Genomic DNA, 25969 nt, shown 5'->3' on the forward strand with positions numbered 1-25969 from the left:
ACCACCTCCACTTAAAATACCTAACAGCTTTATAATCTAGTTACACCGGTTAAACTAAAAAATCTACCTTGATTGTTCTGGAGTCACGAAAGAAACCAAATGCTAGGATATAAAATCAATTATGCATTCAAAGCAAAAGTATTCAGACACACCCCAACATCCGTGTCTTTCTATTCACGTTTACAGGTTACTGACAGACACACAACACACTTTTACAGATGACTTCTCTTTGTTCAAGCTGCCTGTTGTGTTGGTTGTTCAACATTACATTAGTTTTGCACATTAGGAAGCCACAACTATAAAAGCACATGTACGTTGTCCAGACATTTATTTGATGGGCTCATTTACATAATTATTGCAACACACTTAGATTTTGTGTGTGTGTATAATATATATAATATATATTTGATCTTTGGGAATAATACGTTTATACTCATAATTAGAATGTAGGAGGATAGCATTGCACAGACGTATGCAATCAAATGGAGATGGTTTTATGCTAACAAGAATATTGTTTCTCATGGAAATCTGTTCAAATGCTTTACCCATTACCTTACATTTAAATTATTTGAGGAGGAATCATGTCATACTCTAACTAATCAACCAACCAGCCAGTTTCTCCATCATTTAAAATTTGTTACATTTTATTTTATTTTTAGGCATACACTCTTATGATGCATTATAAATACTAACTAACTAGCCAACTAACCAACTCTTTCTCCATCATCCAACTGTATGGCTCAAGGGAGATTCATTTTATACTATAAATAACCAACTAACTAACCAACTCTTTCTCCATCATTCAATTGTATGGCTCAAGAAGGATTCATTTTATACCATAAATAACCAACTAACTAACCAACTCTTTCTCCATCATCCAGTTGTATGGTTTAAGGGAGATTCATTTTATAATATAAATAACCAACTAACTAACCAACTCTTTCTCCATCATCCAGCTGTATGGCTCAAGGGAGATTCATTTTATACTATAAATAACCAACTAACTAACTAACCTACTCTTTCTCCATCATCCAGCTGTATGGTTTAAGGGAGATTCATTTTATACTATAAATAACCAACTAACTAACCAACTCTTTCTCCATTATTAACATTATGGCTCAAGGGGAGATTCATTTTATACTATAAATAACCAACTAACTAACCAACTCTTTTCCATTATCTAACATTATGGCTCAAGGGAGATTCATTTTATACTATAAATAACCAACTAACTAACCAACTCTTTTCCATTATCTAACATTATGGCTCAAGGGAGATTCATTTTATACTATAAATAAACAACTAACTAACCAACTCTTTTCCATTATCTAACATTATGGCTCAAGGGAGATTCATTTTATACTACAAATAACCAACTAACTAACCAACTCTTTCTCCATCATCCAATTGTATGGATCAAGAAGGATTCATCTTATACTATAAATAACCAACTAACTAACCAACTCTTTCTCCATTATATAACATTATGGCTCAAGGGGAGATTAATTTTATACTATAAATAACCAACTAACTAACCAACTCTTTCTCCATCATTCGACTGTATGGCTCAAGAAGGATTCATTTTATACTATAAATAACCAACTAACTAACCAACTCTTTCTCCATCATCCAGCTGTATGGCTCAAGGGAGATTCATTTTATACTATAAATGACCAACTAACTAACCAACTCTTTCTCCATCATTCGACTGTATGGCTCAAGGAGGATTCATTTTATACTATAAATAACCAACTAACTAACCAACTCTTTCTCCATGATTCAATTGTATGGCTCAAGAAGGATTCATTTTATACCATAAATAACCAACTAACTAACCAACTCTTTCTCCATCATCCAGCTGTATGGTTTAAGGGAGATTCATTTTATACTATAAATAACCAACTAACTAACCAACTCTTTCTCCATCATCCAGCTGTATGGCTCAAGGGAGATTCATTTTATACTATAAATAACCAACTAACTAACCAACTCTTTCTCCATCATCCAGCTGTATGGTTTAAGGGAGATTCATTTTATACTATAAATAACCAACTAACTAACCAACTCTTTCTCCATTATTAACATTATGGCTCAAGGGGAGATTCATTTTATACTATAAATAACCAACTAACTAACCAACTCTTTTCCATTATCTAACATTATGGCTCAAGGGAGATTCATTTTATACTATAAATGACCAACTAACCTAACCAACTCTTTTCCATTATCTAACATTATGGCTCAAGGGAGATTCATTTTATACTATAAATAAACAACTAACTAACCAACTCTTTCTCCATCATCCAATTGTATGGCTCAAGAAGGATTCATCTTATACTATAAATAACCAACTAACTAACCAACTCTTTCTCCATCATCCAGCTGTATGGCTCAAGGGAGATTCATTTTATACTATAAATAACCAACTAACTAACCAACTCTTTCTCCATTATATAACATTATGGCTCAAGGGGAGATTAATTTTATACTATAAATAACCAACTAACTAACCAACTCTTTCTCCATCATCCAGCTGTATGGCTCAAGGGGAGATTAATGTTATACTATAAATAACCAACTAACTAACCAACTCTTTCTCCATCGTCCAGCTGTATGGTTTAAGGGAGATTCATTTTATACTATAAATAACCAACTAACTAACCAACTCTTTCTCCATCATCCAGCTGTATGGCTCAAGGGAGATTAATTGTATACTATAAATAACCAACTAACTAACCAACTCTTTCTCCATCATCCAGCTGTATGGTTTAAGGGAGATTCATTTTATACTATAAATAACCAACTAACTAACCAACTCTTTCTCCATCATCCAGCTGTATGGCTCAAGGGAGATTAATTTTATACTATAAATAACCAACTCTTTCTCCATCATCCAGCTGTATGGTTTAAGGGAGATTCATTTTATACTATAAATAACCAACTAACTAACCAACTCTTTCTCCATCATCCAGCTGTATGGCTCAAGGGAGATTAATTTTATACTATAAATAACCAACTCTTTCTCCATCATCCAGCTGTATGGTTTAAGGGAGATTCATTTTATACTATAAATAACCAACTAACCAACTCTTTCTCCATCATCCAGCTGTATGGCTCAAGGGAGATTCATTTTATACTATAAATAACCAACTAACTAACCAACTCTTTCTCCATCATCCAGCTGTATGGTTTAAGGGAGATTCATTTTATACTATAAATAACCAACTAACTAACCAACTCTTTCTCCATTATTAACATTATGGCTCAAGGGGAGATTCATTTTATACTATAAATAACCAACTAACTAACCAACTCTTTTCCATTATCTAACATTATGGCTCAAGGGAGATTCATTTTATACTATAAATAACCAACTAACTAACCAACTCTTTTCCATTATCTAACATTATGGCTCAAGGGAGATTCATTTTATACTATAAATAACCAACTAACTAACCAACTCTTTCTCCATCATCCAATTGTATGGCTCAAGAAGGATTCATCTTATACTATAAATAACCAACTAACTAACCAACTCTTTCTCCATCATCCAGCTGTATGGCTCAAGGGAGATTCATTTTATACTATAAATAACCAACCAACTCTTTCTCCATTATATAACATTATGGCTCAAGGGGAGATTAATTTTATACTATAAATAACCAACTAACTAACCAACTCTTTCTCCATCATCCAGCTGTATGGCTCAAGGGGAGATTAATGTTATACTATAAATAACCAACTAACTAACCAACTCTTTCTCCATCATCCAGCTGTATGGTTTAAGGGAGATTCATTTTATACTATAAATAACCAACTAACTAACCAACTCTTTCTCCATCATTCGACTGTATGGCTCAAGAAGGATTCATTTTATACTATAAATAACCAACTAACTAACCAACTCTTTCTCCATCATCCAGCTGTATGGCTCAAGGGAGATTCATTTTATACTATAAATAACCAACTAACTAACCAACTCTTTCTCCATCATTTGACTGTATGGCTCAAGAAGGATTCATTTTATACTATAAATAACCAACTAACTAACCAACTCTTTCTCCATCATCCAGCTGTATGGCTCAAGGGAGATTCATTTTATACTATAAATAACCAACTAACTAACCAACTCTTTCTCCATCATTCGACTGTATGGCTCAAGAAGGATTCATTTTATACTATAAATAACCAACTAACTAACCAACTCTTTCTCCATCATTCATTTGTATGGCTCAAGAAGGATTCATTTTATACCATAAATAACCAACTAACTAACCAACTCTTTCTCCATCATCCAGCTGTATGGTTTAAGGGAGATTCATTTTATACTATAAATAACCAACTAACTAACCAACTCTTTCTCCATCATCCAGCTGTATGGCTCAAGGGAGATTCATTTTATACTATAAATAACCAACTAACTAACCAACTCTTTCTCCATCATCCAGCTGTATGGTTTAAGGGAGATTCATTTTATACTATAAATAACCAACTAACTATCCAACTCTTTCTCCATTATTAACATTATGGCTCAAGGGGAGATTCATTTTATACTATAAATAACCAACTAACTAACCAACTCTTTTCCATTATCTAACATTATGGCTCAAGGGAGATTCATTTTATACTATAAATAACCAACTAACTAACCAACTCTTTTCCATTATCTAACATTATGGCTCAAGGGAGATTCATTTTATACTATAAATAACCAACTAACCTAACCAACTCTTTTCCATTATCTAACATTATGGCTCAAGGGAGATTCATTTTATACTATAAATAACCAACTAACTAACCAACTCTTTCTCCATCATCCAATTGTATGGCTCAAGAAGGATTCATCTTATACTATAAATAACCAACTAACTAACCAACTCTTTCTCCATCATCCATCTGTATGGCTCAAGGGAGATTCATTTTATACTATAAATAACCAACTAACTAACCAACTCTTTCTCCATTATATAACATTATGGCTCAAGGGGAGATAAATTTTATACTATAAATAACCAACTAACTAACCAACTCTTTCTCCATCATCCAGCTGTATGGCTCAAGGGGAGATTAATGTTATACTATAAATAACCAACTAACTAACCAACTCTTTCTCCATCATCCAGCTGTATGGTTTAAGGGAGATTCATTTTATACTATAAATAACCAACTAACTAACCAACTCTTTCTCCATCATCCAGCTGTATGGCTCAAGGGAGATTCATTTTATACTATAAATAACCAACTCTTTCTCCATCATCCAGCTGTATGGTTTAAGGGAGATTCATTTTATACTATAAATAACCAACTAACTAACCAACTCTTTCTCCATCATCCAGCTGTATGGCTCAAGGGAGATTCATTTTATACTATAAATAACCAACTCTTTCTCCATCATCCAGCTGTATGGTTTAAGGGAGATTCATTTTATACTATAAATAACCAACTAACTAACCAACTCTTTCTCCATTATTAACATGATGGCTCAAGGGGAGATTCATTTTATACTATAAATAACCAACTAACTAACCAACTCTTTCTCCATCATCCAGCTGTATGGCTCAAGGGAGATTCATTTTATACTATAAATAACCAACTAACTAACCAACAATTTCTCCATTATTAACATTATGGCTCAAGGAGAGATTAATTTTATACTATAAATAACCAACTAACTAACCAACTCTTTCTCCATTATTAACATTATGGCTCAAGGGGAGATTAATTTTATACTATAAATAACCAACTAACTAACCGACTCTTTTCCATTATCTAACATTATGGCTCAAGGGAGATTCATTTTATACTATAAATAACCAACTAACTAACCAACTCTTTCTCAATTATCCAACTGTATGGCTCAAGGATTCATTTACTATAAATAAATCTGCTAGAACACATGACAGATCTGAAAACATTGATCTTTTTTGCAATAATTTAATTTCAAAATGTTTGTGAAACATGCAGATGGTTGCTCTACATGCTGTATATCAGATGAAGTGAGACATACTGTTTTTATCCACTTTAATATTTTTGATATGTCCATCTTTTGCAGCAATTACAGCAGCACATCTCTCTGACAGTGTCAGTATATTTCATAAGAACGTCAACACTAGTGCTATGCCATGCCTTCTGAACTCAAGCCAAAGGCTTTCCTTTGAATCTACAATAGATCTGTCCAGGTCTTTTTCCAACTCGCCCCAAATTTGCTCGATGGACTTTGAGAGGCCAGTCCATCATGTCCAATGTTCCAGAAGATTCCTTCCATCGCAGGTAGATCTGCAAATAGTTCATTTCATGGGTATTGTAATGGACAATTCAACAAAACAAAATGAAACCTCTCAAATATGTCACCACTGTACCAACAGAATAAAAGACCAACTCTTTACCTATATCATCTAACATTTTGGTTGTTTGAGGAAGAAATAATTTATACACTAACAAACCAACACACCAACAAACCAACAAACCCTTTTCTCATTATTTAACATTGTGGTTCTTTGAGGATTATCAATTTTACACCCTAACAAAACTGACCAACTAACCAAATAATGGACCGACCAACTACCTACCTAACCAATGGATGACAAACTAACATGAATTAATCTAAATGTCCTTTATCCGTCTGTTGATCTCTTATCTGAGCTAGTTACTCGATACCTGCAGACAGACTTTTAATGAACATACAGCTTCTTGATTGATCAGTACTGTATAACTACTGAAGACAGCAGCTGAGTGGTTTCCTCACATCAGTGTGTAGTTTAGAGGGAGCGCTGGTGACTCCTCTACTCACGTGTTGTGGGACGAGGAGATCCAATAGTGGGACAGGGGGTTGTTCATGTCCTCGGGCCTCACCTGATCCAGCTGCGAGTCCCAGATCGTGTTCTCTTTAGAGAACAGATACGTGAGCAACTGAGGACCCCAAAACATGAGGCTTAGGTTAAAATCATGAAGCAAGCATGAGCAAGTAGCCTAATTAACACTAAAACTGGCTTGGAGATAAAAAAACAGTTTTCATGAAGGGGCGCAAGGGGAACATTAGGGAACATTAACTCAGAAAAGTGGTTGTACAAGGAGAGTAGGTCAAAGTAAATAGAAACCAAATGGCTTATTTAATATTTACCTTACAGGAGTTCATACATAGCTACATATAGTGTTTATAAACAGTACGCTTGAATAAATAAAATGCATTTAGATCTCAATATGTGTGAAAATATCCACTCCAATTAGCTACAAAAAAATAAAATATGAACACAATATCATGTATATAAGCTACATCTTTATGAAATTTCAATAAATACACACTTCATTTAAATAGTTCTTTGAAACAGTAGATGGAAATTCACCAGCGAGCGATTAAGGTCAGGCATATCAGACACAGATCTGAGGTCACAGCAGGAAGTGGAGATGTGGGTAAAGCATGGCCCTTCACACTGAACTGTTATTGGTTTCTTTCCCAGGGAACGTAACAAATGTGTACCCAGAATGCACTGATCACTTCATGTGTCTAAACGTCACCTCGTCTTGATGAAAGTATGGCTGCTCGATCTCTCGCAGAGGATCCTTCAGGTAGTGGAACATGAACTCCTGCACCTTGTTATTGTCTGTAGCCCAGAGCTCCTGAAGACACACACACACAGAGAGAGAGAGAGAGACATATAACCAAACGTCTCTAGTACAGATTCTGTACCAACAACAACAACACGCCACACTGTACTATACAAACAACAATACATCTGTCCAATTAATGTGTCCACCACGTCTGGTTTTGTGTGTGTGATCAGATGAGAGGTGAATATCGAACCTTCTGATGTTCAATCAGGAAGCTCTGGAAGTCCTCCAGTGAGATCTTCTGCTCTGGTCTCTCAATAAGCCTGAGGAAACACACCAACACACAGATCAGTGTTACACTCCAGAGACTTCAGATCTATTAATCATGGTGTCAAATACAATAAATGACCATTTACTAATCGCTCATCATGTGACTGTGTCACTTACACTTTTTCACTCACTCACTATATACACACACACTTATTTTTTTAACTGCTGAATAAGACCTATTAGTAAATGCACATACATATTATATAGCATATAACACCGTATATAATTATTTCAATGAAATTTTATGGATGCCTGTTTCCACTACTGAACAAAAAAAGATAACACAGTGTAATTGTCACACTTCTGAGAAATAAACTGAAAAGATGGGTAACACTTTAGCTTAGGGTCTCTGAACTAGTTATTTATGAGCATACATATTACTAAAATATTAGCCATTTATTAGTAGTAACCATTCTGCATAACCTTATTCTACCCAACACCTAACCTTAACAACTACCTTACTAAGTATTAATAAGCAGCTAATTAGGAGCAGCTAATTTATTGAGTTGTAGTTAATAGTTGTAGTGTTATCTACTCTCAAGTGTTACCAAAAGATGCAAATACCTTGTTTTTTGTTCTTGAGAAATGGGCTTCCATGAATCCCAATCAATTCAATCAACTCTACATTATGTATCCCTAAATTCAGTCTTACCCGTAAATCCATCTTATTGTGGAAGTTTAAGTTTATGGAGTAATGAGTAAATACTGTTTCATGTAAATACTTTATCTTAGACAAGTAAATAAGAGAGCGGGTGGATACCTTTGCAGCAGAGGAATCTCCATCTACAAAAACAACACAGAACAGGGGGATGATTATGTGAATAATGCAATTCATATCTGATGCATGCGTAACAACAACCACCAGTGTAAAACACCCAGATTCACGTCTGGAGCTCAAAACCCCAAACATATATAGACAGAAGTCAACTGATGTGCCATCAAACAGCCACACGGGCCACAAGTGATGCAATCCACACACACACACACACACACAGCTTTAAGTGCATGGGTCATCAGTGCCACGTCCGTCTCTGTGTGTGTGTGTGTGTGTGTGTGTGTGTGTGTGTGTGGCCTAATGGCTTTCAGACATGGATCTTGTGGCTTTTTAAAGGGCGAGTATTGATGTGAAGCTCTTTTGAGAAGCGGGGTGACTGATGGGGTTGAAGTGGCTTTCCTCAGCCCTGCTCCACCTGTATATAACACATTCAGATAAAGGGACTCACTGATTTCTGTGCATCAAACATCAGGCTGCGGTACAACTGCGCAAAGTGACTATACGACACATCTCCATTCCTCAGCTCTCCATCCTAACCAAGATATCACATGAAAAACAACGAATGATACATTTATGAACACACGCTTTCCTCGAATTACAAATGCATTGGTAATACAGATTAAACAAATACATAGACAAAATATTAGTGCAGTTAACAGTGTGAGAATTAAACCGTATAACAGTCGTTATACAGTGAACTATTACTCCGGAGAGAAATAGCATAGTTACCGGGAGTTTCTCCCGTAAGAACCTCATGTTGGGAACTCTGTAGTTGACCTGGCACAGCATACTCTTCAGATCCTTACAGGAAATTCTGCAGAGGAACACACAGCGTTGGGGAATGTGGCTAGAAATACAGTTCAGTATATTTCAGTTTATTTATTTACTACTTTACGTATGAATTGTATTTATTTATCACAAACACACAGAGACACTGTCGGTGTGTACAGGTGAAGAGGCACCGCTCCAGTGTGAGTGGAAAAGAGTGTTAATTTCTGCTGTGTACGTCATTTCTTTGATTTGATTTAGTCACAAGTGATCTGACAAGCTGGAAATGGCATGTTATCTCCACAAGACCACCATTTCATCCGAACGCAGCTCCTCACACAAAGATCATGTGTCTTTGAACCACTCTCGCTGTATTTACCTTCAGTGTGTGTGTGTAGGAGCACACACACACACACACACACACACTCGTGCTCTGAGCTTTGTTTCCTGCTGCAGGATGTGCCGTCTCTGAGCTCTGTTTACCCAACAGGAGTGTGTGTGTGTGTGTGTGTGTGTGTGTGTGCGTGTTTGGCCTGATAAGGACTGGTACCTCTGAGTCAGCCATTTCTACCCTTAAAACACACACCTTACACATATCGCAAGGAAGATGAGATTGAGAGATGAAATGGACCGCTATGGCAGGAAAACAGCTCAAACGCGCAGCTTCTGCTGTAGAGATGGTTATTTCCAGAAGCTGTGCGCACGATTACACTCATATGAAACATACCTGTCTTCTCTGTTACGATCCACTGCGTAAAACTGTTTTCTCAGCCACCTGAGTCCAGCGAAAGAGAAGAGAAAATACAGGACACTTTAATGCTCACATTTCAGGCACTTGACCTCTGTGACCCTGGAGCACAGAAGCAGTCATCTGTAGCTCAGGGATAGTAGAAATAGACAACAATACACTGTATGCCAAAAATCATTAGGATATTAAGTAAAGATCATGTTCCATAAAGATATGTTGTAAATTTCCTACCATAAATATATCAAAACTTAATTTTTGATTGGTAATATGCATCGCTAAGAATTCATTTGAACAACTTTAAAAGGTGATTTTCTCAATATTAGGATTTTTCTTTTGCTCCCTCAGATTCCAGATTTTCTAATAGTTGAGTCTCAGACAAATATTGTCCTCCTAATAAACCATACATCAATGGAGAGATCGTTTATTCAGCTTTCAGATGATGTAGACATCTCATAATTGACCCTGGTTTTGTGGTCCATGGTTACAAAGGTGAACCCAAAGCTCGATGGTATTCATCAGTCGATATCTACAGGAAGGGGTGCATGTAAAGGTCAAAGGTCACCTCTCTATCTGCAGGGGTGTGGGGGAGCGTAGCGTATCGGACACCAGCCAGGTCAAGCCCTTCACCCACATAACCATCTCCTCGTCTGAGGTCGCTGCGGCGCAGAGAGAACAACACCAGCATGAATACATGTGTGTGTGTGTCCGTGTGTGCAACAGCAAGTGCGTGTACGTGCATGCATGCGTGTGTGTGTGTGTGCAAGAGCATGTGTGTGCGTGCGTGCATGTTAGTGTACAGAAGTGTGTGTGTGCAAGATTGTGTGTGTGTGTTTGTGTGTTTGTGTGCATGTGTGCGCGTGTGTGTGTGTTAGAGTGTACAGAAGTGATGCACAGCAGCGGAGTCGTGGTTTACCTGCCAGACTGAGCGCTTTGAGCCGAAACTCTGTCCCGTAGAGGATGACGAAGCAGTGTGCCTGGTCCGGCCGGGCGCTCGAGTCCTCCACATATCGCTCGAAGTCTCGTGACTTCTGGCCCATGCGGATCTCCTTAATCTCCCGAATATCAACTGAAAGAGACACGAGAGACGGACTACAGTAAACAGAATAAGGATTAAAGTACAATTAACATTTTTTTTTTCAACATAAAAGAAACATTTAGGTTTTTATTAATGTCTTTTAACTAGTGTGAATCTTTGGGTTGATGCAGAATCGATTCAATTCAGGATTTAAAAAAGCTATTTTTAGAAATTCAAAGTAATTGGTTTATGTTCAGAACACGTGCGAGCGGCTGTGCCTTATATAAATGCATCATCATTCACAGTGTACTAATTAAGCTTTAAATGTGACTTAAACTTTAAAAGTACATTAAAATAGAAACAACAAAAGTTCTTCAACATGAAAAGCAATAGAAATGTAGTAACTAAGTCATTTCTTCAGATAATTGTTTCATATCATGTTCTTTGCAGGGCTAAGGGACACAGGACAGATTCATTTCTAGAACTTGTTAATTTGTGGCAATTGTCCATGTTTCATTAATTTTATTCCCTAAATAACCCATAATTTAACTGAAATAAGGGAACAAATTCATAAATCGAACGAATACTTAATTCATGAAATCTTTCATTTCTCTTCCCATGTTTACCACACACAGTAAGAGATGCAATTAAAAGTGAAAGATAACCAAATAAACCTGTGAAATTAAAGGGGTAAGACTGTGAAGATTTAGGAAAATAAACAATGCCTAAATGTTTCTGAATTTGTGGAAATTCGTGACCAACCAGCAAACCAGAACAAGCCACACTAATGAAGGCTATGGGCCCGAACGGCATCCAGAGGCTTGGTCACGATCTAACATTGTCCAGTTAACTTATTATTCCTCAAATATACAAAGCTTTTATACCAAACTTGTCATAATCAGAGCTTATAAGTTGTAAATGACACCATCGTTCACTAGTTTCTGCATGGACTTCAGTAGGGCACAGGTTCTCAAGCCCTGGGACAAAATGGGATGCTTTTAGGAAAATATATAGCCTATATAAGTAATAGGCCCAACATAAAAATAACAATGTGTTTTCATAATTGTTTTTTTTTTTTTAATGTGTGAAATATATCAGACTTAATTAAGATAACGGATTTAAAACAGAAGTGTGGCGCCACTCCATAAGTTCACAGAAAAAAAAAGGATGACAACGCATTCGGTTTGTTTGCTTTATTTTACAAAAGCACAAGATCTTCTGTTTGTATTGTGAGTGTGCACAAATTAAAGTAAAAACTTTTTTCTGTCTCAGCTGTTTGGATCGCGCTGGAGACTGGAGCATGTGTATATTCTATCGATTCAAACTTACATCGCAGTCTGTTCATTATCAAAATTAAATAGTCAACTAAGCATTTAAAAGGTTACACTGGACAGTTTAAATAGACCGTAGTATACCCGTCCTCTCTGCTGTTCCAGGACGTTTTTGCTCATATGAAGAGGATCATCTTTTCCATCTGTGTGCGAATGTGTAAGTAGGTTACATTATAAATAATAATTTAACATTTAAATATTGCGAATATGGAGACATTTGGATTTGCACATACGCATGCACCATCTAATGCACTGTATGCCGGATTTTTAAAAACAAATAGGCTAGGCCTACCAGAAAGCAAAAATCCAGCAGGATCAAATTAATGTGAGCAACAGTGTTTTTCTGCAGCAACGCCGATGGATGCGGTTCACTTACTGCGCAGCAGTCAAATGCGCAGTTACGTTTGGGATAATTTTATTTTAAAAGCCATAATGTCAAGTGAAAACCTACAACGAACACCACAAAACCATTTAAAGAGGCGCGTTCAGCGGTCTCCGTGCCAGAAAACAGTCAACAAACTAAAATGACCCCAGACGTATGGCACGCACCCTCTCTTCATTTTATCAAATGATCATAATCACATCTATTCATTTTACAATCCTTGCATCCTAGCATTTTATTCAGACTAAAACCGCTTTAATTCAAGTGAGAAAGCATTTTGTGTGTGTGTGTGTGTGTGTGTGGCTTTTGCACATCCTGTCATGCCGGTGACTGCTGCCTGCAATAGACAATTTTTCAGCATTATGGTTAACAATTAATCGATTAATTGATCATTAATTTAAACGATGATCGATCATGGAAATAATCGATATTTTACATGCCTAATTTCATTCATTCTTGCTGAAGAAAAATACGACTTTCTTCTCAAAAAATAAAAAGAATGAAATGTTACGGACTAGTTTTGAACGGCAGTGTAATTCCATGAATTTTATATTAGATTCAGTACTGGTTAACTGGACAGGATTATTGAAATACTTCCCCTAATGTATCTAATGCGAAAGCAAAGCCACTTCACCAGCTTTCTGCAGAGAAAATGACAAGAACCACATTACCTACGTCTGTAACGAACCGTGTGTGAGTCCATGAGATAACAGAGAGTTACTTTAGAAAACAATTATAGTTTTATAATACTACAAATGTGACCAGTAACCTGAGCAAAACACCACAGCATGAAACTGTTACATCATGAAAATTCCTTTTTACATTTATATTCCACATTTAGCAGAGACTTTTACCCAAAGCAGCTTGAACTGCTCTCGAGCTACACGTTAGATCAGTTTCAGAGAAACAGTGCTGCTAGTGCTCTTCTGTCTCAGCTGCAGGAATATTACTTTTATACCTTTATTATTACTATTAGGGTTGCAGGTGGAAAATAACTTCTCAAAAATAAAATCCCTGGAATATTCCAAAAATCCTGGAATGTTTCCAAAATGTACTGGAAATGTTCCACCTTTTTGCAACCCTAGTTATTGTAAGCACAACACCACATATATATTTAAAAACAACTAGGGATGTAAGGATTCACATCACAAAACGAGATTTAAGACAAATTATAAATTAAATGTGTTCCTTTATTATGGCTTGGACAAACTGTAGCAGGTTTCTTTGTGAAATTGAAATAACACGATAATAATATACTAATATAACACTTAACACATATTGTTGCTCTTTGGTTGGTATTTATTGCCGCTCAAGTCCTAATTTGTAAGTCACTTTGGATAAAAGTGTCTGCTAAATAAAAATAACGTACATGTAAATAACAAAACTAAATTAAAATATTAAAACAAGCCCCAAATCAAATAAGTAACACAAATAAAAGAAATCTCTTCACATAAACATAAATAAAGCTTTGTCTGTGCTCTTTCCATTTGAAATTAGAGACAACCACTGGATTTTAACCATGATCCAAACAAAGATGCAGCATACGCAACATGAGCAGTTTTTAATCTAAACTAGATTGTATAATTTAGAAATTAAGTAAAAACATAATTGCTTGACTTCAGTTTTGTATAACTATAAATAAAAAGTATCTGCAAGAAACAGAAACAGCAAACGAGCTGAACGAGACGCAGATTCACTCTCTGCCAGCAGGTGGAGCTTACAGTGTTTCCTTGGTTACCGCTGTAAAACAAACCAGCCCTGCACTTATGAACAGCCATGATGCAGTGTTTCCTTGGTTACCGCTGTAAACAAAGCAATTGCACTTAAGAACCGTAATGATGCAGTGTTTCCTTGGTTACCGCTGTAAACAAAGCAGCGCTGCACTTATGAACTTTAATATGATTCATGCAGAGACAAGATGAACAGAAAAATACAATCTAAACTCTTCTGAAGACAGTAAGTTCCCTCAGACATACATTCACAAACTCCTGCCCCTAAATGAATCTCGATTTTTTTAGCATCTAAACCGATTTGAATCGTCACATATTTTAATTGACTTTCAACCAGCTCGCGGTTAATCATCACATCCCTAAAAATAACACAAGTCGCCAACTAAAAATGACAACAATAGCAATGGGAACGTTTTGATTAAGACACATTTTTGAGATTTCAACGACTTGTGCCATGGTAATTCCACAATATTTTTTGATGTACCATATAAATGTGATCATTTAATGCCACATTACATCGGATCCCGTCGCTGAACATGATCCTGCCCCAGGACAGGAAGAGCAGCAGCAGAGATAATAAACACCTCACATGCTGGATGTGAACCTGCCTCACCCACACAAGCACCACAGCGCAACACGCCTCAGGATAGCCCAAAACTATTCGAGCAACACTGCAGATTACCAAAAAGGACACGAAAAGCTGTTTTCTTCTTAAGATGTTTAATAGTGTAAGTGGAACATGAACAATGATGAACAACAGGTTATTATGTTAAATACAGGTTCTAGGGCTTTACATAAGCCTGAGAGATAAAAACTGTAACACTTTAGACTAGGGAACACATTATTCACTATTAAGTACGACTTTCCCCTCAATAAACTCCTAATTTGCTGCTTATTAATAGTTCGTAATAGTGTTGTCAGGGTACCAAAATTTCAGTATTCGGTACCGATACCAGTGAAAATCCACGGTTCTCGGTACCCATTTCGGTACCAGAGCAAAACACAAAAATATGCCAATTAAAAAAAAAATAATTAAAATAAAAAAAACTTTATCACTAAAAATAAAACCAATGCCATTCTTTATACTTATTTACAATTGTGTTTCAAGTTTTTCTACAAGTTATATAATTATGAAAAACAGTAAACAAGTTTCACCCAAATTTTATTTGTCTTAATTTATGAAATTTAAAGGGGCTTATTTGCTATTAAAATTAAAACATGGAAGAAATATTTTGTGATTTCTTTAAAAAATAAAGTTTTATTATTTTTTTCAACAGTAGTAGCAGTATCATATACATTTTACTAAATAATAGTTATATTTAGTAGCACAATGCCTTAATGTAAAAATGAACTTTTAATGAACGCATAATTGTCATTTTAACTGAATAAAGACTGGTGGTGATGCTTAAGATATTTTTGGTCTTTGAGGGTTTCTGTAAAAAAAAAAATAATAATAATAATAATAATAATAGATCATATAATTATTATTAAAAGATAATACTCCTAATTCTACTACCATACTAACAATATACAATGCACTATGGATTGACGAGCTGCTGGGTTCATGAATATTAATCACGTTGCGTTACGTATGCGTTAGGTCAAACTGATTTGCTGAAACACAGGGACGGTAATAGATGAACGGTAGCCAATGAAATTGCCATTTGTGCATTAGCTCCGCCCGCTACTGGAAAAACCGACATATGTTCTTCTTGTTCGAAAAATATGAATCATTCTAAATGAACTCCATTATTTTGACAGGAGATTACAACAAAGAATATAGTTTACATATAGCGTGTCGATTCAGCTTGGTAAGACTCTCTCTCTCTCTCTCTTTGCATGTGTGAGAAACAGCGCTATCCGTAAAGCGACGGTGAGTCGAGCGCCTTTGCACAGCGTCAAATACAGGTGCGCTGTGCGTCCATTGACATGAATCGAAAAGTACAGATCCCTTGATGGAGAAAGAACTCTGAAGCTCAGATGCTGAAATTATTGCAAGCGTCACGCGCTTCAGTCTATGTAGTAAACAAACCCGCACGTCTCTGCTATTCGATCATTCAGACACACAGAACATGCAGGATTCATATTTCAAACAACTTTTGCGGCTTAACATTTACCGATATTGGTCCATATGGAGATTTGATTTGATTAATTTATGCTAACTTTGACAAATTCCGTGACTGTCCATATTTTCATAGTTTCATTTTCATGACTGGATTTTGAGATTCCGTCCTCGTTTTCTGCTTCGCGGAAATCATAGCGCTGTATGCGTCAAGAACCGGACCTCGGTTCTACCGGTACTTAAAGAAACCTGGTACCATCACATTTCAAATTTTTTAGTACCGACTTGGTACCGAAGTACCAGGTCTTTTGACAACACTAGTTATTAAGGTTGTTGTTAAGTTTAGGTGTTGGGTAGAATAAGGTTTAAAATATAACATTTTTAATATACAAACATTTTTAAATATAGCCTTTATGTGTGCATGTTTATATATACATAAATATGCACAGTACACGCATATATATTATGTAAACTAAACGTTATATTTTTGGATGCGATTAATCGGGAATAATCGTTTGTCTGCACTAGAAAAGACACCAAATTACAAAATTATTCAAGACGAATAGGAAGAAACTGAATCTGGAAAGTACCACGACTGAATGAACCAAAAACAGAAATAAGCTGTGCATTAAAGAAAACCTATGTCACAACAACACGGCTTCTGTCTCTAAGAAATATTTATGGCTGCTAAATTTAAGACAGAGTCATGTGTGTGTGTGTGTGCGTCCCGTTTCTCCTCTCGCTCTTTAACCGCACTCATCCTGTGCTGCTCTGACAGAGACACAGGTGTCATTAAATAAAACTCAACACCAGCTCCATCTTACTTTTTAGTAACACTCATTTCCTCATAAAGTCACGTCATAAACGGTGAATCCGGCAGAACACAGAATGAAATCTTCATTATGTGTGTGCTACTCTGGATCTCTATGGTGACTGTTCTGTAGAAACGACAGCGTTTAGTAGAAACTAATCAAGTTTAGTCTGTAAACCGTAAGACAGAGTGACACTTGTAGAACCCAATAGTCATATTTAATGTTATTATACTGCTCAGGGTTTTCAAGAGTCTGAAAATGTCAAATAAAGCCATAATCCCAATGATATTAGAGCAGCTACAGGTCGCTGATCGGCACGGCGTGGCTTTCACAAGGCTGATTACTTTTATAAAAAGATTACGACAAATATAGCTAGCAAGGTTTCATAATTAACACAGACATACTGATATCATGAGTTCACAGGAGTGGTTTCACAATATATACTTTATAAATACTTAACTAATCATGATTAAGTATCAGATAAAAGTACAAGATTTTATTTGATTTTTTCACTTAAATATTTCTAATATTCAAATTAAATTCAAACTGTGAAAGAGTAAAGTGAAAATGTCAGTAAAAACTAGACTGTTAAAACCACAAGAGCATTCAACAAATAAGTAAAAACCACGTGTTTGCTTTACCGATTGTTTAAAATAAAAAAATTTAAACCTTTAAAGTTTTCTTCATTGTTCACAATCACATCTTGAATATTTTCTGACCTTCTACAATAAAATCTGTTTTAAACAGTGCTTACCACACACAAAACTCAAAACTTTAATTAATAATACAGAACATTTTGCGCATTATTTTTATTTTTCTGAATTCTTTGTGACATACAAACTCAGCCTTTTTGCATATTTCCAACATTAAGGTAAAAAGCTGTTATGTAATTTAGAATCAGACACTAGATATCGACTGAGATGAATGGAGCTTTGTTTGTTTAATTAAAAAACTAAATCAGCCATTAATGTCAAAAGTAGGCATTAAAACTAAACGTTCACATTTTAAATTATCATTTAAAAGCAAAATATCTCAATATTTGCACAAAAGAGCAGTAAGTTATAATAAAGTATGATGGATGATTACAGAAAGAGTAATAATTGATTAAAATATCAATTTTAATGTACTTTAGTGTACTTTATGACCTTTGATAATTTAACACTTCTGTGATTAGTTTCTTCCATTAAATACAGATAATACGGACAAGTTAACTTTAATTTAAAACACACAAGAAGAATATCTTGGCACAAGAAGTAATGAGTGTGTTTCAACATAACCTGACTCAAACCTCGTGCTTTGTTCTTTGCACTGATAATCAAATTCATTCAAGTATTTTATTCCTAAATCATATCAGGAAATAAGATGACTCGCAATGACATTTGATATGACAGATATTGTGTGAATAAGACATGATTAAGGAATCATAAACCTAAGGCCAATGGCCATAAAAATGTCCTTAATGAGACCAATGAAGAAACTAGTCAAATCAGATGAAGCATAGTTCAGATCTAAAGCCTTAAATCAAAAACAAACACTTGAACTAATTACCTTCCTAATTAAGGGACCCCAATCATATCTACTTTAGAAGTAGAAATATAATATCAGTGCTGTCAAATGATTAATCGCATGCAAAGTAAAAAAAGTCTTTGTTTACAAATATATATGCGTGTATACAGTATAAATGCACACATGCACATATATATTTCAGAAAAATATGTTATGTTTATATATTAATATAATATATACACATGTAAATAAATGTAAATATTTGTAAAATATATGCTGTATGCGTGTATTTCTATGTACGTAAACAGTACAAACACATTATGTAAACAATAACTTATTTTGCATGCGAATAATCATTTGACAGCACTATTAATGTTTATTTTTCATTTCTAGTCTCTTAAACGAGACTCTTAAATGATCACAAATGTTTGCGTGATCTTTCAATGGTACAATGAGCTTTGGATGTCAAAAGATCAAGGTAAAATTGCTTTCAAAATCAATCTGATCTTTTGGTTTACGTCCATCAGACGATCAGATCAGACGATTTCCCAACTACCAATTACCAAGAGTTTCTATTAACGCATGAAGTATGTAGTACAAACCATTCATCTCTAAACCAAGACTTTATTTTAACAGAACTTTTATTTGAACTTCTTTAGATTAAGTCTCACTAAAGACGACTTTCTGACCCAAATCCACATGAACTAAATGAGTGAGTTTCTCTTCAAAGTTTGGTTCGGATTACCTCGAGTCGTCAGAATCTACAAGAACAAAGTCCTTGCACAACACCCAACACACATGACCTCAGTCAGCAGGGCCTGATACTAGTGTCCACATCTGCTCCATCTGTTTCTTTTTATATGATAAAGCTGGGGAGTACAAACACAACAGTCCTGCGGAGGAAGCCCCTCTCTGAGACACACACACACACACACACACACACACACACACACACAGGACAAAGGCGGTTGGAGCTCAGGCTTGGTGCAAGAGAACTGCTTGACAATTCCAAACAGGGCAGCAGGAAACAAGCACAACCGAGAGTCTTCCTGTCTCACAAACACACACACACACACACACACACACACACACACACACACACACACACCTTAAGAGAGAGTTTAACCACAGGAACATTCAGGAAAACCCATTACAATTAAAATCTCTAAAAGCACAGTTTGTCCAAAGACGCGAACACACCTTTGGTTACCGTGAGTTTTATTAACTGCTGATTCTGTGATATCGGAGCGTGAAGTTGGGGGAACGTTTTGGTGCAGATCCAACTCGGCTTACAGACCAACCGAAACATTCATAAGTGAGCTTATCTGATGTGCTTGAGGAGGAGTGACACACTGATTATCAGTCGAAATAAAGAAACATGTTAGCACGATCAGTTGAGCATGGAGACCAAGCCAAGTGCATCTGAACTAGATGTGCGAGTTCAAATCTAAACGTCACCTGCCACGCAAACAGAGAGCGCTTGAAATGGTTTTAACTGGTCCATACAGCTAAACAGCATTCCAAAACAACTCTCTTTCATATCGCAAATAAAGCAGCGCTTTTTAAAGATCAGTCGGCTGTGTCATTAACAGGGGTGGGACTCTATGGGTACCTCACAATTCGTTTCAATGACGATTAACGATGCATCAGAATGTTTCCATACATCCTGTACATCTATTAGGGGTGGGAATCTTCAGGCACTTCATGATCCGATCTGATTCTGGGAGTCACCATCCAATTCCAAAACTACTCCTGATCTACATTTTTTTCCCCAATTAATTCTTCTGCTGTGCAAATACATCTTTACAACTTTACATTTTAAACAAAAATGCATCAGAGAATCTATTTTTTCTCCCACCCCTAGTCATTAAAGGGGTCATATGATGCGATTTCAGGTTTCCTTTCTCTTTGGAGTGTTACAAGCTGTTCATGAATAGATAAGATCCCTAAAGTTACAAAGACTTAAGTCTCAAATCCAAAGAGATATTCTTTATAAAAGTTAAGACTCGTCCACTCCCTCCTAAAACGCTTCATTTAAACACACCCCCACACGTCTATGTCACAATGTGGGAAGATTTGCATAACGCAGCACAAATGTTCACGCAAACACAAGGCGTAACTTTTATTCTCGCTGTAGTATTGTTGCTTGTGAAAGTAAAACTACTTTGTTTGGCTCTTTCAAAAGAGGACACAACTAGAAATCGCTGGAGAAGTTGTATTTACAACACTGATGCAGAACAGTTCAACCCAAATATTCAGATGTGTGCAGAGCATTTTATGGATGACTGTTTCCTGGTAGAGAAGGCTACAATGAGAACTAAGGCTATGTTTACGCAGCGCAATAAGCAAGGCAATGCATAATTACACAGTACAAGTCATTATAATAAGTAACTATGTCACCACTGGATGCAACAAAAGCCTAGTTTGTAATGGGTTTTATTGTTTTTCTCTTGTCGCACTGGGACAAACGGCATCACAGTATGGTGAGGGGCACAACATATCTGTCACACGCTAGAGGCATTCGGCCAATCACAACACACTGGACAGCTGGCCAATCAGAGCACACCTCACTGAGCTTTGTAAAATCACACGTTTCAGAAAGGCAGAGAATAGAGGAGCAACAATAGTCTACATTATGTGGAAAATTGTGTTTTTTGTTTTTTTACTTTAAACCGCTTAAAAGGGGGGTGAAATGCTCGTTTTCACTCAATATCCTGTTAATCTTGAGTACCTATAGAGTAGTACTGCATCCTTCATAAATCCAAAAAGTCTTTAGTTTTATTATATTCATAAGAGAAAGATAGTCTGTACCGATTTTCCCCGGAAAAACACGACCGGCTGGAGGCGTGACGTGTGGGCGGAGCTAAAGAATCACGGGCAACAGTAGGCTTTTGCGTTGAGAGCATGTGGAAGCTGTGACATTACCGTGAGGGAAAAACCATCATCCAAAACAAACCATGGCTAACAGTCAGATTCAGCCGTTTATTTATGATCCAGAATCAGATCCCGAGGCTGAAACTGAACGAGAGCAGCAGCAGCAACGACTCGCTCCGAGCGGGGCTCGAACCCAGGTCTCCGGCATGGGAGGCGGACGCACTAACAAGGAGGCAGAGATATTTTAAGCAGTTTTACCCACCGCCTGCGGGTCCAGCACATGATCGTGACCCTTTTTCGTTGGGACTGCATCATCCTTAAGAAATAAACGATACGCAAATCTGTCGTCAAACTGGGCCTTGTTTGTAAAACAAGCATCTTCGAAATGCAGGGAACAAACACAAACACTTGCACAACTCCGTTGATGATCTGTAAAAATAAACTCCATCCACTGGTCCCTTAATGCTGTTTCTCTTTTGGTAATCTGTGCAGGGTTGTCTTTCCCTGGCAACCAAAAACACACTCCTTTTGTGACATTTCACGACGCTCTCGCTCTGATCAGTGAAATGTCTGTGCTCAGCCTCGCTATACGGGAGTGTGCGCTCTTCCGGCAGAAGTGCCTCAGGACCCATATAAGGAAATTCCTCTCCATCTAACGTCACACAGAGCCATACTCGAAAAAAACTTTCCGAAACTTGTGACAAACCGGAAGGAGTATTTTGGGAACAGAAATACTCCTTCAAACTTACAACTTAATTTTTGAAACTTTAACAGTGTAAAAAACTCAGTATGCATGAAATAGCATTTCACCCCCCTTTAACATTGCATTACACAAAATAAAAATGTTCTTTTTATCAGCATCCTATGACCCCTTTAAGATCCTTCGAAAGCATAAAGATGTGGGCTAAAATGTTACATGAAGAAAAACATAGATATTGATAGATATACTGTCAAAATAATTATTCTACAAGTTGGGTCACTATTAAAACACACACACACAATGTGTTTGTGACAAACAGGCCAACATCAAACAAAACCAAAACTTCACTAATATGGTTAACTAGTAGGAAATGAAAGTCATATTTCCCCAATAAGAAGTACCATGCAAATACACCAATGTCGGACCTTCCAACTGTTTTTGACTAGATATGATCGCCCAAAACTAAAAATGCTAAAAATATTTGCCCAAAACCAAACTTTTGTTTAAAATAATGTTAAAAAGTCACATTTCATTAGCACTTCTCCTGTGGTGTGTCTCCACGAGATAACAAACGTCAGCTGAACCTTGACCCAAAATATTCTAAATACCAATAATACCGATCACTCATTTTACTAAATTAAAACTTTAATCTTGGTTTCAATCAAAAAAAAAAAAAAAAAATCCCTTTATCACTACCCGTGACCAATAAATTACGATAACTTGATATTTGTAACATTAGTTTGTATTTTGTAGACTACATTGACAGCAAGTCATTTTAAAGTCTGGATATATTTAAATAGCATAATTGATATTCTCAAAAGCTGTGAACTTTCCCAATGCTGTTTTAGGATTTTATTCATTTTAATGACTTTCTCAGTTTTAAAGTAGGTTGATATTTACAGATCTTCAGTCTGATCTCTGGGCAGATTTCCTGTGACCATGTGTTCTTATAGGAGAGAAAATAAATGAGCATATGCTTCATATAACACACAATTCAGGTCCAACCACACCTAAATATCATGACTTCAACAACCTTGAACGCCACACACAGTAAAATCTGTTAAATCCTTCCATTCAGCAGAGCAGCCCTACCAAACGCCTGGTTTAAGAGCGTCACATTCATCTTCAGACGCACTATTACATCTCGCTGAGGCTCACTGGCTGGTTTTTTCTCTTCTGTTTAGTGTGGCTGATGCATCCGGAGCAAAGCGCAGCTGTGTGTAAGACATCCCGCCGCAGGAAAACAGCAGCGCCTGCCCTACAATCAGTCCTGAGACGAGCAGTATACTGCTGCTAAACGTGTTTAACCTACCGTCGGCCCAAAACAAAACCATTTGGTGTCACCAAAACAAATCAACTCAGTCCATCAAACGAAAATCACAGAGAATCCGGAGGCTGAAGATGCATCCTGAGGCTGTAGAAACCTAAAACCGTTATACTTTACGCAAATATCAAACCAAACGGTAACGCTTTAGTAAAAAGACCAATTCTCACTATTAACTAATTGCTTATTAGCATGCATATCATTAACATATTGGTTGTTTATTAGTACTTATAAAGCACATGTTCTGCATGAGCATAGTCTACATGCCTTACTCTACCCAACACCTAAACTTAACAATGCACTAACTATTAATAAACAGCACATTAGGAGTTAATTGAGGCAAACCATGTGGTTAATAGTTTGTTAATGACGAGAAATGGAGCTTAAATTAAAGTGTGACCAACCAAACAGTCAATAAAACTAAAATCTGCTGAATAACTGAATGAAGCTCTTGATATGAAAACTCTTTATGTTTTCCCGAACAGAATATGCTTATATAAACACGAACCACTATTAAGCATATTTACTAAACGCTAATGGCACATTCAAAACCCAAAGTGTGGTTGTGAATTATGCAAAGGTAACTCTGAATCCATAATGCCAAGCACTGATTTATCATCCACCAATCTGAACTTACTCTCGCCCTCGATTTTATCCGTTCCTCTGGTCCAGATGATCTGCCGGGTCTCCAGCTTGACTTGAAACGTCCGTCTCTCCGGCCTCTGGGACTTCTTGGAGTAAAAGAGGGTCAGGACAGTGCCCAGCTCCAGATCCCGGTACAGATTGTTCACCTCGGTGTCGCTCAGCGTCCAGGGCACAGGGCCGTTGGAGGAGAAGCCCGCGGTCGCAGCCATTTCCCCTGTTTGTTCTTCAGTTCCTTTCCGAATAATTCACAGCCTGCCAGGCCTGATGAGGACACCTACCAAAATAAGGAAGAAAAGGGCATTAGAAAAATCACAAAACAGCATTGTGAAATAGTAGCAAATAGTATGAAAACACACACAGAGGCCTGCTCAGAGATGCATCCACATGTGTCCTTTAGACTTGGACTTACTGAGCTTTTTGCTGGTTATACATTACAGAAATATCTTAAGGTGAATGTCTGATGTGTAACGTTATAGGTAATGAAATGCATCGATTATTATTATCATAACATATAAAGTAACAACACATATCATAAGAATCAGATTAAATAGAGTTGTTCTAATATTATTTAACGTTAGTTCAATACAGTCAATAAGATCACTTTATACGGATGTAACCAATGCAAGCAAACAAACAAACAAACAAATAAACAAAAAATAACTGATGCTTATTATTACTAATAATAACAACAACAACAACAAGATTTAAAACTACACATTTCTTAAGTTTCAACACACCGATCAGATTTGAAAGGCTTCATATGAGATGCATTAGTTCAGATCGGAACACCGATGATGATGATGATGATGATGATGATGATGATGATAACAGGTTTGTTTTGTCTTACCGTGTTTGGATGCAGCTGGATCTCCGGGACTCAGTAAAAGCAGAAACACAACGTCCAGTCTGTCCGCGATCTCAGCAGCGCTCATGTCGTCCTGTGCTCCAGATCAGACGCGGGTTTGTCGGATCCGAGCTGCGGCGGTGTGAGGTCTGTTCTCCGCCATGAGCTCAAGAGTGAGAGCCAGGCCCTTCCCCCATCAGCCGATCCCTCCAGCGCGGCGCGGCGCAGCGAAGCTCGGCCTCTTAAAGACACAGCGCCGCTCTCCGTCTCCACTCACCGCTGGAGCGCAGCGCCGGCGCAGTGTGCACCCTGCGCTCCTCTGTGCTCAGTGTGTGAACTAGTATGCATTGGAATAGTATACTGCAATACTACACTTGCTATTGTTGACAGTGTGTATATTATGCACAGTATTTGAATTTCCTGTATGAATTGGACATAGATGACCCAGGCAACATTTGGGAACCATTACTAGTGTAGGCCTACTGCTTATTCTATACCACACAGTATGCACTGCACACTGCCTGCTATTTTGAACAAAAAGTATGTGAAACTGTTCAGTATGTCTGTGTTCAGAA

At 36.8% G+C, this 25969-nt stretch overlaps 1 protein-coding gene across 2 annotated transcripts in view; it reads right to left on the reverse strand.

Annotated features, from left to right (window-relative positions):
* Nucleotides 1–25619, reverse strand: part of plcg1 (phospholipase C, gamma 1) — a 49758-nt gene extending 24139 nt beyond the window's left edge. For both annotated transcript variants that reach the window (XM_052593737.1, XM_052593736.1), the window contains exons 1-11: nucleotides 25398–25619; nucleotides 24543–24824; nucleotides 11083–11235; nucleotides 10732–10825; nucleotides 10149–10196; nucleotides 9383–9467; nucleotides 9102–9185; nucleotides 8639–8661; nucleotides 7802–7871; nucleotides 7516–7617; nucleotides 6791–6909 (exon numbers count right to left, since the gene is read on the reverse strand). In XM_052593737.1, the coding sequence (XP_052449697.1) occupies nucleotides 6791–6909; nucleotides 7516–7617; nucleotides 7802–7871; nucleotides 8639–8661; nucleotides 9102–9185; nucleotides 9383–9467; nucleotides 10149–10196; nucleotides 10732–10825; nucleotides 11083–11235; nucleotides 24543–24759 (995 nt within the window). In that variant the 5' untranslated portion in view covers nucleotides 24760–24824; nucleotides 25398–25619. The remainder of the gene's footprint in view (nucleotides 1–6790; nucleotides 6910–7515; nucleotides 7618–7801; nucleotides 7872–8638; nucleotides 8662–9101; nucleotides 9186–9382; nucleotides 9468–10148; nucleotides 10197–10731; nucleotides 10826–11082; nucleotides 11236–24542; nucleotides 24825–25397) is intronic.
* Nucleotides 25620–25969: the final 350 nt, after the last annotated feature.

Source organism: Carassius gibelio, chromosome B23 (genome assembly GCF_023724105.1).
Source record: "Carassius gibelio isolate Cgi1373 ecotype wild population from Czech Republic chromosome B23, carGib1.2-hapl.c, whole genome shotgun sequence".
Taxonomy (NCBI): Eukaryota; Metazoa; Chordata; class Actinopteri; order Cypriniformes; family Cyprinidae; genus Carassius; species Carassius gibelio.